Source organism: Rutidosis leptorrhynchoides, chromosome 3 (assembly GCF_046630445.1).
Source record: "Rutidosis leptorrhynchoides isolate AG116_Rl617_1_P2 chromosome 3, CSIRO_AGI_Rlap_v1, whole genome shotgun sequence".
In the NCBI taxonomy this organism is placed as follows: Eukaryota; Viridiplantae; Streptophyta; class Magnoliopsida; order Asterales; family Asteraceae; genus Rutidosis; species Rutidosis leptorrhynchoides.
The window spans coordinates 192269919-192284286 of record NC_092335.1 but is presented as its reverse complement, the minus strand read 5'-3'; the positions used below and the strand labels follow the sequence as shown (position 1 = coordinate 192284286).

The 14368-nt window shown below is 34.7% G+C and overlaps 1 protein-coding gene across 1 annotated transcript; it reads right to left on the bottom strand.

The window, feature by feature from the left end:
* Positions 1-6209: 6209 nt before the first annotated feature.
* LOC139897124 (cycloartenol-C-24-methyltransferase 1-like) lies at positions 6210-10640 on the bottom strand. The gene is made up of 14 exons (XM_071879779.1): positions 10586-10640; positions 10403-10496; positions 9361-9427; positions 8872-8945; positions 8701-8785; positions 8548-8603; positions 8419-8473; positions 8273-8320; positions 7478-7561; positions 7272-7388; positions 7049-7132; positions 6853-6978; positions 6655-6752; positions 6210-6505 (listed from the first exon to the last, which is right to left on the bottom strand). The coding sequence occupies exons 2-14, from the start codon at positions 10483-10485 to the stop codon at positions 6454-6456; spliced, it is 1029 nt and encodes a 342-aa protein (XP_071735880.1). The 5' UTR covers positions 10486-10496; positions 10586-10640; the 3' UTR covers positions 6210-6453.
* Positions 10641-14368: the final 3728 nt, after the last annotated feature.

Below are 14368 nucleotides of genomic sequence, written 5' to 3'. Positions count from 1 at the left end.
CCAATCCTTATACACTTTGAACGAAAGCGTACCGCAACACAATCGGAGTCGAACACCACGCTAGTAGGTATAAAAGAGGCACCTAATGTTGCATCATGTAGACTCCATTACCAACACACATCGAGATTAAAAACACTCGATCTCAAGGGTTCCAACCACCCGACGAACCTCATGGTTCATCACTTCAACATAAAAGCGAACACGCGCTTAACAATCGAACACCAAAACCATTTCCGTGGCTTGGTAGAAACATTTCTCAAATATCAAGGAATGCTTGGTTGCACCAAGTCTTACGCCCTTCGCCCGACAATCAAACGTCACCATAGGGTACTTCCATTAGGAACGTCACCCATAACAACAATATGCACAACACAAGGCATTAACAACTCAAACTCAAACAGCATCGAACATTCCCAAGACTTGTGACCCCTCATGCCACCATTGTAACATCTAGACGCGCTAGAATTCGATATACTCGTCCGCGTACCACCCGTGCTCACACTCGGACCCTTAGTCCTCTTACTCGGAGCACCATAAGAAACAACCCTTCTATCCCTTGAAGGCTCACCCTTCTTCGATCGTGTATGCGACTCGAAACCCCTAGCCAAGTCGAATAATTCCGAAAACGATTTCGCTTGACCACGTCTAATTTTTCTTTTCAAGTCGTCATTCAAAGTCCGATAGAAATCCCCCATTAATAAACGATCACTTCCCAAATACTCCGGACAAAACGAGCCTTCGCCATAAAGGTCGTCTTGAGAGTACTCAAATCCATAGATCCTTGTCGCAAGTTTCGCAACTCATTACGCAATTCCCACAAATCGGCCGAAGTCCGGAACTCCTCGAAGAATTCCTCCTTAAACTCGTCCCACGATAATGCCATAAACGTCTCGCCACCGACAAGATCAATCTTACCATCCAACCAATCCCTTGCCCTACCCCGTAACAAACTAGTAGCGAGCCTCGTCTTCTTCTCGGGAGGGCAATCAATCGTACGATAACACCCTTCGACGTCCGAAATCCAAGTTGTGCTCACCAAAGGATCCGACTTTCCGTCATACATCGGGGATTTAGTCCTCATGAAGCCCTTAAGATAACGCTCCATTTCACTACTACTTTGAAGTTCGGAATACCTCCTTTCCATTCTTTCTTCCAACGCACCCATTTGCTCCGCAACGGCGGCTGCAACTCTAGCGTTAAACTCCGCGTCATTCGCCTCGGTCTCGTTTCGCGTCGTCATTCAAAAGAATGCAAAACGATTAGTCCACGAACGTATAAAACCGCACGCACAACACTGTCCCATCTTGCTAAACACTCGTCGTACATCACTTGTTAGACACGATTTGTACCCGTAATAAGGTTTGCAAGTTCTTATTACGCACACACGCCGCATCGACTCGTTAGTACAACGACCGCCTCGCTCGATGATAAGAACAAACACAACCAAAATTCTACGCGATACAAACACACGCGAGAATTATTACCACAACACAAAAGCATATTAATAATATCCGCATTACTAATATATACGTTAGCCGACCTATAAACAAGGCACTAACTAAACCCATTCCGACCCGAAATCCTACAAGTCCCGCAACAATTTAAGCACACACAAAAGTCTAAGTCTAGGCACCTATCTCAAGTCACCTAAATCCCTTAGACCATGCTCTGATACCACTTGTAACAACCCAAACCAAAACCACGACAATTCCCGTTAAATTTCACAACTAAAAAAAAAAATTTCTGGTGCAGTTCATTTGCGCGGCGCGCCAGGTGGGTGCGCGGCGCGCCAAACCACCTGGACAGCCCGCTGTCCCCGGAAGTCAATTTAACGAAAATGTTTGACTAGTTCCCGACATTTTTAGCCAAAACGCTTTTAACCATAAATTCATATATATAAAACTAGCACGTTTAATTAATAAAATTAAGTTTACGAAGCGGGGCCCACATCGACCCAAATCACCCTTTAAGTATCAAAATACAATTTTTGACTATAAGACTCTTAATACGAAACAAGGCCGAGCATGGAGATTGGGGATACGCTACCCAATCCTAAACAATCCAAAAGCAAGCCTCTAAAGCAACTATGCAAGTCTTCTAGTCCCCGCGCTTACCCGAGCCAACGTCCGCATGCAATCTATAAAAAGAGTCAACAACGAGAGGGTAAGCTAACGCTTAGTGAATGATAATATACTACATACATATATATGCATAAAATGGACACGCCACATAAATAAACAAATACCGCATACCGGAGCGTCCAAGCCTAAAGGCAAGCTAATCTAAGTATACCATACGATCACTAAGCAACAAGCTACTAATACCATCAATAAGGTAAGTTCACCAACGTCAATGTGAACAACGCCAATAACTACCCCCGGAGGGTTAACTACATCACGACAACACAACATTAATCACGAATTAGCAATTCGACAATCATGCAACATATCGTGCATATACCAATAACCGCAAGTCCACAATAGCTAGCAATACCAAAAGCATATAGTTCATAATTAAATATGCCAATACATAACTCATACAACCATGGTTAACCAAGTACACAAGAGAACGGTACATGAAAGTCCGTTGGAGTTCATAACATCCACTAGTGTTACTTACACACCGCGTAATCACTAGTCCCCCGGGTGATGTCTTAAACACCGCGACTAACTCACCCTTACAACAATGTGGCGTCTTAAACACCGCGACGAATCCACACTTCATTCAATACAATGAGTGGTGTCTTGAACACCGCGACACTTCCACTCCCATGACATTGTGGTGTCTTAAACACCGCGACAATACCACAAGTCAATTACACAATGAGTAGTGTCTTAAACACCGCGACAATACTACTCGTCAATTCCACAATGAGTAGTGTCTTAAACACCGCGACAATACTACTCGTTTCATAGAACGTGGTGTCTTAAACACCGCGACAATACCACATTCGTACAACACAATTAAATACATTACATACATACACGCATAATTATTCCACTCACAACCACGTGTGATAACGTACACCCAAAATGTGTACTTTGCCAAAGGTAGTCAACCAAAACGCACAACCGTGCCAATTGGACCTATGCACAAGTCCATCAAATCCACCTATATGTGAAGTGAGCTCTATAGCCGAGAATCACTTCACCCGACCCGCACCCATCCTACACATACATATGCATATAGGATATTAACACTCACCTTGAAGTCTTGATGAAAGCTTCCAAATAATCTGCAACTCGCCAATGGAAAATACCTATTCCATTATCACAATTACAACAATACACTTAGAATGGATTCACAAATCAACCCAAATTGACACTTAGTGCAAATTTGACCCAAATGCACTTCCAAGTACAAAACGCACCCAAAATTAACCAATAATCACTAACACAAGTGAGAATGGTCTTAATACGCCAATTAAACCCGATCATAGGTGTTAAACACCTATCTTGCCCAAAATGACACTTAAACCCTAGTTTGACCCAAAGTCAAAGTTAGTCAACCAAATAACCCTAAATAGGTTTCAATACTTCCACAATCACTAAACCTAGTGATTAAACCCAATTTCAAGTTCTAAACATAACCAATTTGTTCACCAAACCGAAATCCACCAACAATAACAATAAACCCGATTACTAGCATCACTAAAGTCACTTCATGAGTCTAAATGGGTTTATCAACAAATCAAGTTCAAACCCTAACTTTGAATAGCAAAATCAACAATGAAATTCGGAGTTAGAACTTACCAATACCGCCAAAATGATGCCGTTGACGAGTGGAACAACTTTAATACCCGAGGTTTGACCCGAAACACCCTTCTTCTTCTCCAATTGGAGCTCTCTCTCTCTAAAACTCTCCTCTCACTCTAGGGTTTGAAGATGAGAGTTTGTGGTGGGTGAGAATGTGATCCAAACTGATCAAAGGATCAGTTTTGATGACCCCAAACCGTCCCCAAGTGAAAAGACCAAAGTACCCTTCATTTAAAGCCTTTAAAAAGGCTGAAAATTGCTTCTGACCCATTCGGCGCGCCGCGCCACATTGTGGAGCGCCGCTCCACTCTGCAGGTCAGATTTCAGAAACTTGTTTTGGCCATAACTTTTTGACCGTAGCTCCGTTTTCGATGAATCAAATATCGTTGGAAACGTAATAAGATTTTCTTTCCAATGGTAAGGCTTTGAAACATCAACACAAACTTTATTTGGGGTTGAAAAGGTACGTACACACCTTGTACCTCAAACAACGTCCAGTTTTCCTTCGACGGTCGAGCAAGCAACACCTACATGCTGTGCACACTCCATACACACATAGTACACCTTAAATACATTATGTACAATAAATATTTGGGTCTTACAAAATAATAACATTCATCACGAAGTGTTTTTTTCTAAATATTCTTATTTTCATCCAATCTATAATGTTCGTGAACAAAGTTTTTTTAAAAAACGAAAAAAAAAAATTGCTTCCCGCGATTGGTTATATATATATATATATATATATATATATATATATATATATATATATATATATATATATATATATATATATATATATATATATATATATATATATATATATATATATATATATATATATATATATATATATATATGGGGAAGTAACCAATCGGGGGGAAGCGGGGGGAAGCCAAATTTTTTTTTTTTTGGAATTTTTTTTCCGGCATCAAGATCACACAAAAATATGAACATTTAGAAGAGACACTTCGTGATGAAGGTTATTGTTTAGGCGGGAAAACGATCGACAAAAATAACATTCAAGATAATATTGTTCGTGAAGAATATGAACATTTTTTTTTTCATGTTTTGTGAAGTAAAATTTAGCCCGATTTAGAGTTTAGGGTTTAGGGTAGGGATGGCAATGAATACCCGATCCAGTGGATATCCATCCGATCCACCCGATTATTCGTGGATATGGACGATCTAAATGGATATGGGTATGGGTGTGGATGAAAAAATTTCATCCATGGATGAACCCGCTTTCACCCGAAATAACTAAATATATAAATTTATCACTTAAATTAGTATCATTTATGTAGTGATATTTCATTAATTATATTCATATTCATCTTTCTTTATATTTTCTCTAAAAATATAACTTTCTTCTTATATTTTGTTTTGTTTAAATAATCAAATGTATTTATCGTACTTTGGTGGTTCAAATGTGATTTCATGTAACTAAAAGTAAGCAACTTACATGTCGATATCTTTACACGTTTAATAGGTTATCTATTGATTATTTGTTATATAGATTAGTAAAATGTGACTTTCGATCGCATAAACTATTAAAAATATTACTTTTGATCGTATATAGTGAACCACCGCTTATAATTGTTAAAAATAAAATAAATTTAAACGGATATGGATAATTATCCATTAACCCGCTTCACCCGACGGATATGGATATGAATGGATGAAAAGTAAAAAAAATAAATGGATATGGATATGGATACGGCCTCACCCGATCCATATCCGATCCATTGCCATCCCTAGTTTAGGGTTTAGGGTTTAGGGTTTGGTGTTTTGGGTTTATGCCCTAAACTCTAAACCGTTCGTGTTAAAAACTCGATCTAAATCTTAAATCTAAACCCTAAATCTAAACCCTAAACCCTAAATTTCTAAACCCTAATATCTAAACCCTAATATCTAAACCCAAATAGCTAAAACCTCAAAATACGCTCAAAAAACACGATAATTGTTATATATTACTTCTTCGAGCGTTTTCCCTCCAAAATAAAAACATTTATCACAAAGTGTCTCTACTAAATGTTCATATTTTCATCTCATCTATAATGTTCGTGAACAAAGTTTTTTCAAAAAACAAAAAAAAAAAAAAAAAAAGTTTTTGCTTCCCCCGAATGGTTACTTCCCTCTTAATCCTACCACTATATATATATGGTATAAACGATTGTGACTTGTCCCTCTACGCCACGCATCAATGATTCCTCAAGATTACGACCTTTACCATAATAATGATGTTGTCATAGATCAAATTATTTCGGGAGTTAAAATTCACTTTGATATAGTTACAAATAATCCGGCCAAAGTATAGAAATTTTCTATCACAATTCCAAATAGAAAAACTTCAAACATTTCATTTTGTTTGAAAGGAGAAAAAAGAGAGAACCTCAACAAAAAAAGTGTATGTTACTTCCATTCTGCTACAAAGTAAGTCTAATGGTGAAAAGAAAAAAAAAAAAAAAAAAAAAAAAAAAAAACTTAGTTCCAATCAACTTCAAGATCAATCAATATTGCTTTGAAAACCACCTCTATTTTACAGGCGAACCAAGCAACAAACTCAAGAAAACTTCACGCACCTGACGGTTATCACCATAAAAATTCTTACAAAAATTCTTCCAAGTCAAAACACAAGGCGTAAACACCAGTTACGCGTATCAAAGATGGTTCCCATTCCATATCTCTGATCGTCGTCCTATTGTGGTTTACGTGCCAAGAAGAAATACATTGGCGTAAAGATCTCCTTCCTGCCCCACAAATTTATATGATAATATTAATGACTGTATTGTTAAGTTCGTAAGGGAAAAAAAAACAATAAAGCAATAAGTGGGCTGATAATATTAACTGAAAATGTGATAAGAAAACAATAGTTTTAAGAATGGAGGTAAGTTCTCACTTTCCACCAGCAACAAGTCCTTCTGCAGCTTTCTCTAAAAAGGACTGAACCCGTTGGCTGCCTTTAGGTGCAAGTCCCACGTATTCAAGAGCCACAACCTACAAATAACAACAAACAAATGTTGCAGTAATTTGAAGCTACCTCTATCAAAATCAGTAGCATCCTATTTCGAAAAGCAAATAAAAACATAGATCGTACCATATTTCGTGTGATAAAGCGTCCAGCAGTGGTTAGACGGAAACTGCTAAGAGATAAACGACTTGGATCCAGTGGCATGTACCATTGAAGTGGCGAATCTATTGCCAGATCTTTTTCCCATATTACCTTCAAATATAAAATATATGTCAATTTCTTTACATGAAGAAAAAAATGAAAATAGTTATGTTTTACTCACCTCAAAACCTGCTTCTTTTAGAGCTGCAAGACATTGTTTGGTTGATCTTATGTCTGGAAGCCCATCACCAATCTCAATTTCTGCCTGTTACCATCAAATCATATTTAATTAGTAGTAGCCAAATTCTTTTCAGATTTAGTGAAAACCTAAATCGTATCGGGCTGGTTAAGATGGCTTAACACTCGTTGAACGACAAACAAAGTTAACTCAAATCTGTCTGTACCTTAATTTTTTGGTGCTCTTGGTTATTTGGGTCAAATGCATCAGTCATGCACCACTCATATGCGGCAAATGACTGTCCAGGCTTCAAGACTCGAAATATCTCTTTGTAACATCCAACCTTAGGTCAAAGTGAGGTATCTAATAAGTAATAAAAGACATATAAATTGTAAAATAAAAAAAGAGCAACGTTTTGTCATGTATATATACCGCATCTGGAGCATGGCAAGTAGCCTCAATGGCATACACTGCATCAAAACTGTTGTCAGGAAATGGCATCTTCATAAAATCAGCCTGCACAATTAGAAAATCACAAAAAAATAAAAAAATAAAAAGTAAATAATAAATAAAAAAAATACATCATTTGCACCATAACTGTATATGCTATAAAAACTAACTACAGCAATACAAGGCATATCTATATCTATAGTCATATAAAGCTCTAAAATGATGATGTCATCATTAAGCTAATTACCCTTTAATTTTTATAATGATGATGTCATAATTATATATTAATTTAATTAAAAAAATAATACGAAATCTTTTATAAAAGGAAATACTAATCTCTCCTAATTTGTAATTTTAATTTTCTAAAAAAATTTAAAAGCCATTTATTATTACTACTAATTATTATTATTATTAAAAATATAAATACTCAACTTTGAGCGAACTTTATTATTATTATTATTTACTTTTAATATTTACTTCTAATATAATAAATATAATTATAATTATTATATTATTAATATTCAAATATGAATTCTTTTTACGAAATTAATTATGTTACATATGTATGCGAAAATACATGTCTCTATATATTTGTAAAAACAACGACAAGTTTCTTACTCAAACGGGTCATTAAAATAAATGATTTTAGCATTTACATTCACTTAATACATAAAACAAATACATAAAACATGTCATTAAATTGTTTCGTTTAAACAAATCCGTGATTTCACGGGTCATTTCACTAGTATATGAATTAAAAGGTCAACACAAACTGACCTTTGTAAAGTCACATGTCCTTTCTACTCCAGCAATGCGGTTCAATTTCTAAAAAGAATACAAAAAACATAACGAAAGCTTCACTTAAGATACTACAAATGAAATTTTTTGTTGTTAACTAAAGATTCACTACACATGAAACTTACCTTGCCTCTTGTTATCTGATATTCGTTGTTGTTTATCCCCATCACAGATGTTGAACTGCCAGAAGTAGAGACCAAGGTCAAACACTCAAATAACAATTATATTTTTTAATTTTAAAGAATTTTAGGTACCTAAATCTAGCAATTTCCCTCAATGGTCCACCAATTCCACACCCAACATCCAGCACCTTTTGGAAACAGAACAAAGTTAGAATTTAGTATAAGCATCCAAGAATTGATACCAATTACACCATCAATTAGATAACTCGAAATCTGATGCAAGACCTTTTGTCCAGGCTTCAGACCTAGCTGTAAAGCAAGAAAATGTTCATGTCGCTTAATGCTCTCTCTAAGTGATTCCCCATTCCATCTGCAGATATAAGAACAGTTTGAATGTGTTGGTAACAGCTTAAATCATGAAAACCTTTATGGTAAAGTAAACACTTGTATCTCAACCTATGGGCAAAATGGAATGATTCTCCCCAACCATACTCGTAAAAGCTTGTAACAAGATCATAATACTTGTTAACCTAAAACAAAACAGAAGTTCATAGTCATGGCATGATAGCGCAATAAACGAAAACCGAGTTTTAGTACTACACTACCAGTAGTTGTTTCGGTAGTTGGATAAAAATATGATTAATATAAGTAAATCATCAGAGATCACATAGAAGACAAGTTAAATTAGTTGTAACTTATAACAAAAAAAACAAGAAAAGGTTTTAAATCTCAGTATCAGGTTGATCACTTGCATAGTGATTAATAGCCCCAATAAAAAAACATTAAAGTTTACAGAGAGATGAATATTTACCCATAAGTACGCGTGGAATAAAACGCATCTACATGTGCTGACTGATGAGGGATATTGTACCGAATAGATAAATAAAGTACATATATACTTGGATAACTTGAACCATTATCTAATAATCGACAAATGTTTCTTACCATGTCTGTATAGTTGGCCTTTCTGTCTTCCTCAACACCACCAAAATCAGAATGATACTTCTCATACCTATAGAAAATTTGACTTATGAGCTGAATATCCATAGCAACATGCCTTTATTAAAGTATTGGGAACTTAAGCTACAGGTTTTTATCAGATTATCCTATTTGTACTTGATCTCCTATGGTAACATTGAATATTTAATTCTAAAAGATGAAATACAACGGTTAACCATCTGTTCCTCTACTTTTGACATTGGATATCAGATATTTAAACTTATAGTTATGTTGACCAAGACTTATTAATTTCCATTAAAAAATATACATATACAATTTTTTTTTAAATTCAAAAGAGCTCAAATTACATTGTTTCATCTTCATAGCTAGACCAATACACCTAACGGAGAACATAGCCATTTGAGGAACTCCTTTTTTATGGAGAAACCGTATAAAATAAACGTGCACACATGTTCAAATCAAAATACCTATAAGCATTATACTCATATATAGGTATTTTTCCGGATGTGATCAATTTTACTATTAACAAAAACGCTTTCCGTTTGTAAAATCATAAAACCACTTCAAATACACATCCAAACAACACCGTATAGGTTCTATCAAGGAGTTTCACAAATTCGTAAACAGCATTTTTTACCGGATAACACTTAATAGAATGCTACCAATAGTCAATCCATATAGTTGCCACATGCAGGTTACACAATAGAATGCTACCAAGCATAGACAGTTATCAACATTTCATTCAATAAAAATCAAAATCATTCATAAACATATGCAGGATACATATAACTCTGTTACACATAAATGATCAACATCAGTCTAGTGGTAGTGAGCTTGCATATAGTTGCGACAGTTATACAGATCTCAACATAATCTCTTATATTCACATATACTTCTCAACAGTTCAGATCTAGATATAATCACATATTCACATATATACTCGCTCAAAACCTAAACAGAGAATGTGTATATACACAATATATATAACTAAATAAAAATTAATCCAAACGAGCATGTGTATATATACTTATCGACAGCAGAAAGAACGTCATCTTTCTCAATTTTTCCACCGAGTCCAGTTGCAAGATCAAATGCTCCAGTTTTCGACATGCTAGCAATGGCTGCAATCCGATTAAAATTAGGTCATGAAATTGAAAATTAAAAGAGGCATTATAATTATTATAAAGTTACAAGGAGATAGAAAATGTACAAAGTGAAGAAAAAAGGATCTAGAATCTGGAATTGAATCGATGAACAGTAAAGTAAAGATAATTAAGGATTTAAGGATGAATATAATAGTGGTGGATGGATCGCAATAGCAAATACACGTGGTGGTGGGGATTCAAATAGCCGGCTGAAATGATCTGCTTATTTGTTGTTTGCACTTTGCATAACTCCAAGTGTGCAGTAGGGGTGGTCAGTATTTGGTTTGAAACCGTAGAACCCGAAAACCAAACCGAAACTAAACCGAAAAAAAATCAAACCGAATTTGAAAAACGGTTTTCGGATCGAGTCAAACCGAAACCGAATTTGAATTCGGTTTTCGGTTCGGTTTTCGGTTTTCGGAAATTATGAATTCGGTTTAACCGAAAACCGAATTCAAAACCGAATTCAAAATTTTTATATATTTAATTTGTATATTTATGTTTTAATGTCATTATAATTTGAGATCCAATCAATAAAATATGTTCTCACCCATATGACGATTTGGTAACTCACATTATAATTATGTTACTCAAATTATTATGTTCATTTTCTTAATAACAGAAGCGGTTAAAGTCATAATTAAGCTGTAAATATTAATAAATCATCGAATTCTTGATAATTTAATAGAACGTCATTGTTTTAGGATATAAATAACTAAGGCATTAGTAACGCCACAATTAAAGTACCATCATTCTCAGTTTTTTCATAATATTCGGTTTTAACCGAAAACTGAACCGAATCCGAATTTGAATTCGGTTTTCGGTTCGGTTCGGTTTTAACTTTGAATTCGGTTTTCGGTTCGGTTTTCGGTTTTGCCCAAAAAAAATTCAAAACCGAATACACCGAACCGAATAAACCGAACAAACCGAAAACCGAACCGATGAACACCCCTAGTGTGCAGTAACTTGATTTGGAACAGTTTATTTTATTAGTAGTACAGTAGTATTTACACTTTGGTACCTCAAGTATTATATAGCATGCAATATGTGTCCAAAGTTTACAATCAGTGTCAGGTTCATCACTTGCATAGTGATATAAGCAACAAATATAGCCCCGTTAAAACTGGGATTTATCCGACACACCTTTAAAGTTATCGTTAACGTGAATAAAAGTGTTATGCATAACTTCTAATTACTAATATATCATCTAAGTACACCTGATTACTGTTCATCGAATTATTTTATTGATTTAATTAGCCATTAATTTATTGGTATATATATTAAGTTTTTGGTTTAGATCAAATATTATGTGAAACGATTTTATATATGTTAAAGACATATGTAAAGACTGTCGTTATAAATATTCTTAAAAATATTACGATACAAAGAAAGGTGAATATTTAATTATAAATATAATTGAAATAAAACTCAACTAAATGTGATTAATGATAACTGATGAGAACTATTGCACGGAATAGATCATTAGAGTACATATGCTTGGATAACTTGAAATTAAAGGTGTGTGTGTATATGGTGACAAGAATCGAGTAAATCTGAAGACAATAAGGAACAATATTGATTGTACCCAGGGTTTTTCAGTCTAGTCTTTGACATTTAATTACAAGTTTTATGGCCGTAAGTATGGAACGGACCAAACCGGAGATCAAATTTTGGACCATACCAAAATAGAATTATTTTATTATTTTTTTTTATCATGATATTAATTTTTATGTAACATTGAGTATTAACATTATTTATGAATAAGTTTGGTACTTTTTCATAAAATAAATTAATTAACGTTCAATGTTATGTCTTCAATATTTTGTGTGGAAATAAAGAATGCCAATTAAATAATATAGACATTATTTAGAAAGAAACATTATCTATTAAATTTTTTAAAACGTCTAGCTAGTAGTGGCATACCTTCAGCAAACCCTTCTACATCATTACCATAACTAATTTCCTCTGAATCAGTCACACTCACTTCATTATCTTCTGTTGTCTCTTCTTCTGTCAACAGTTTAAACCAGCAAGGCTTTCCGTGCCTTATTTTTGGAAGCCGCAACAAGAGGAGCATCTTCTGACTTAGAAGATTTCGAGGTAATAGGGACAGACTTAAAATTTTCTTTTAGGTTCAACTCAAGCCTTGCTTCTGCCCTCTCATTGTTCCAAAGAGTACCATATGGAGAGAACATGTCAAAAAATTTAAGGTCTGAGTTGTCTAAAGAGGGTGAGTAACATGTTTCCACTTAGCAGGTAATGAGTCAATAAATTTATTGACATGTTCAAAGTCAGTGTAAGTGAATTTCAGACAATCCAGGTCAGTTACCATATAATTCAATACGATAAAGATTTGTTTCAGAGTCTCATTTTTGTAAGCAAAGAAAAGTTCATATTTTCGTTTTAAAGCAATGAACTTGTTTTGCCTAACCTCATCTTTCCCATCATAAGTGATGTCAAGATAGTCTAAGATAGCTTTTGAGCTTGGTTTCCTTTTAGGCATTTTAAAAATATGATTAGATAAAGTTATAGCTATAATAGTTTTAATTTTGGGTCAAGTCCAACACAACGCTTGTCTTCATCCTGCCATCTAGATGGAGGAAGAATGATCTCTCTAGCTTCAGTGTCAGGAGATTCTGCAATTGCAGGTCTAGCATCAATAATTTCAATAGGAATATGTGGGTCATTATTTGCAATGCCAGACATGAGTGGATCAATTGACTCAAAGTGAAACATGAATCTATCTCTAAAAGTTTCATATTTATCTTCATCAAACTTGGATGATCTATTAGTATAACCATTTTCGAAATAGGACGATTTGTTGTAAGCGGCCATTAGAGAATTCAGATCCAAGATATTAGATTATCAAGACTGAAGCTCTGATAACAGTTGTTGGTCCCGGTAAACAACATGAAGTATTGTAGAGGGGGGTTAATACAATTTCTTATGTTAATTAGAATGTTTTTTCAATTAAGCATGTAATTAACAAATAATTAAATCAGAGTCAATTTAATTTTCAACGTAATTTTTTTATTGAAATAATATCAAAGAATCACAGTTATCTTTAAGCTGAATATATAACCGATTGATACAGATTACACCTATATAGCTTTCGAACTTCTTAAGCTTATACAAGGTTGGAACTCTATCGACTTACAGTAGAGATCCTATTTATAGAGTAGTGAAATTCAACTATTTATAGAGATCCTAATAACCGTGTAAATAGTTTATTTTCTGTTGGTACAAAGGATGTTTATACTTCAACTGACAACTGTGCGAGAGAGCACATGGCTCCCTTTCCTCTTCGGTAGCTATTTGCACGAACACCCCAAAATAGTTAGACATCCTATTTGAATAAAAAAATAGAAAGTTGAGTTTCCTAGGCGTTGATAAAGTGTTAACCATGAACTGCGTATGGGTTAACCTTCTGCATTCCTTATTTGTCTTGTAAGGTCACTTGTCAGCCTACGATTCGTGTCATTTTCTCTTCAACTTAGTCTTCTATGTCAGTTGAATATTACTCTTTGATGTAGACAACACAGGAAATGATTATGCTTGTAATGGAGCATAATTTATCTAAGTGTTGTGCGTTGCTCCAGCTTGATGTTGGTTCTTCTCGTGCTGGTTCTTTTATAGATCTTCTGCTAGTTTAGGATACATCATATGCTGGTTCTGAAGAACCCTTGAATCTTTAACTATCTTGTGCTGATAGTTAAAGCATCACACTAACTTACTCAGACACAACATACATTGTTGTTCATAGACTTAAAAATATATAAGTAAACCTATGATGGTCGCACATAACAATTATTGTTCATAATCATGTTTGGTCATTATTAAATCATTGA

What these genes read in the sequence shown, in the direction of transcription:
- LOC139897124 (XM_071879779.1), bottom strand. Translation starts at nt 10,485, where the DNA reads ATGTCGAAAACTGGAGCATTTGATCTTGCAACTGGACTCGGTGGAAAA. An exon ending in AGGGAAATTGCTAGATTTAG is followed by an intron (nt 8,474 to 8,547) that starts GTACCTAAAATT and finishes TACTTCTGGCAG; the next exon opens with TTCAACATCTGTGATGGGGA. An exon ending in ATCAGATAACAAGAGGCAAG is followed by an intron (nt 8,321 to 8,418) that starts GTAAGTTTCATG and finishes TATTCTTTTTAG; the next exon opens with AAATTGAACCGCATTGCTGG.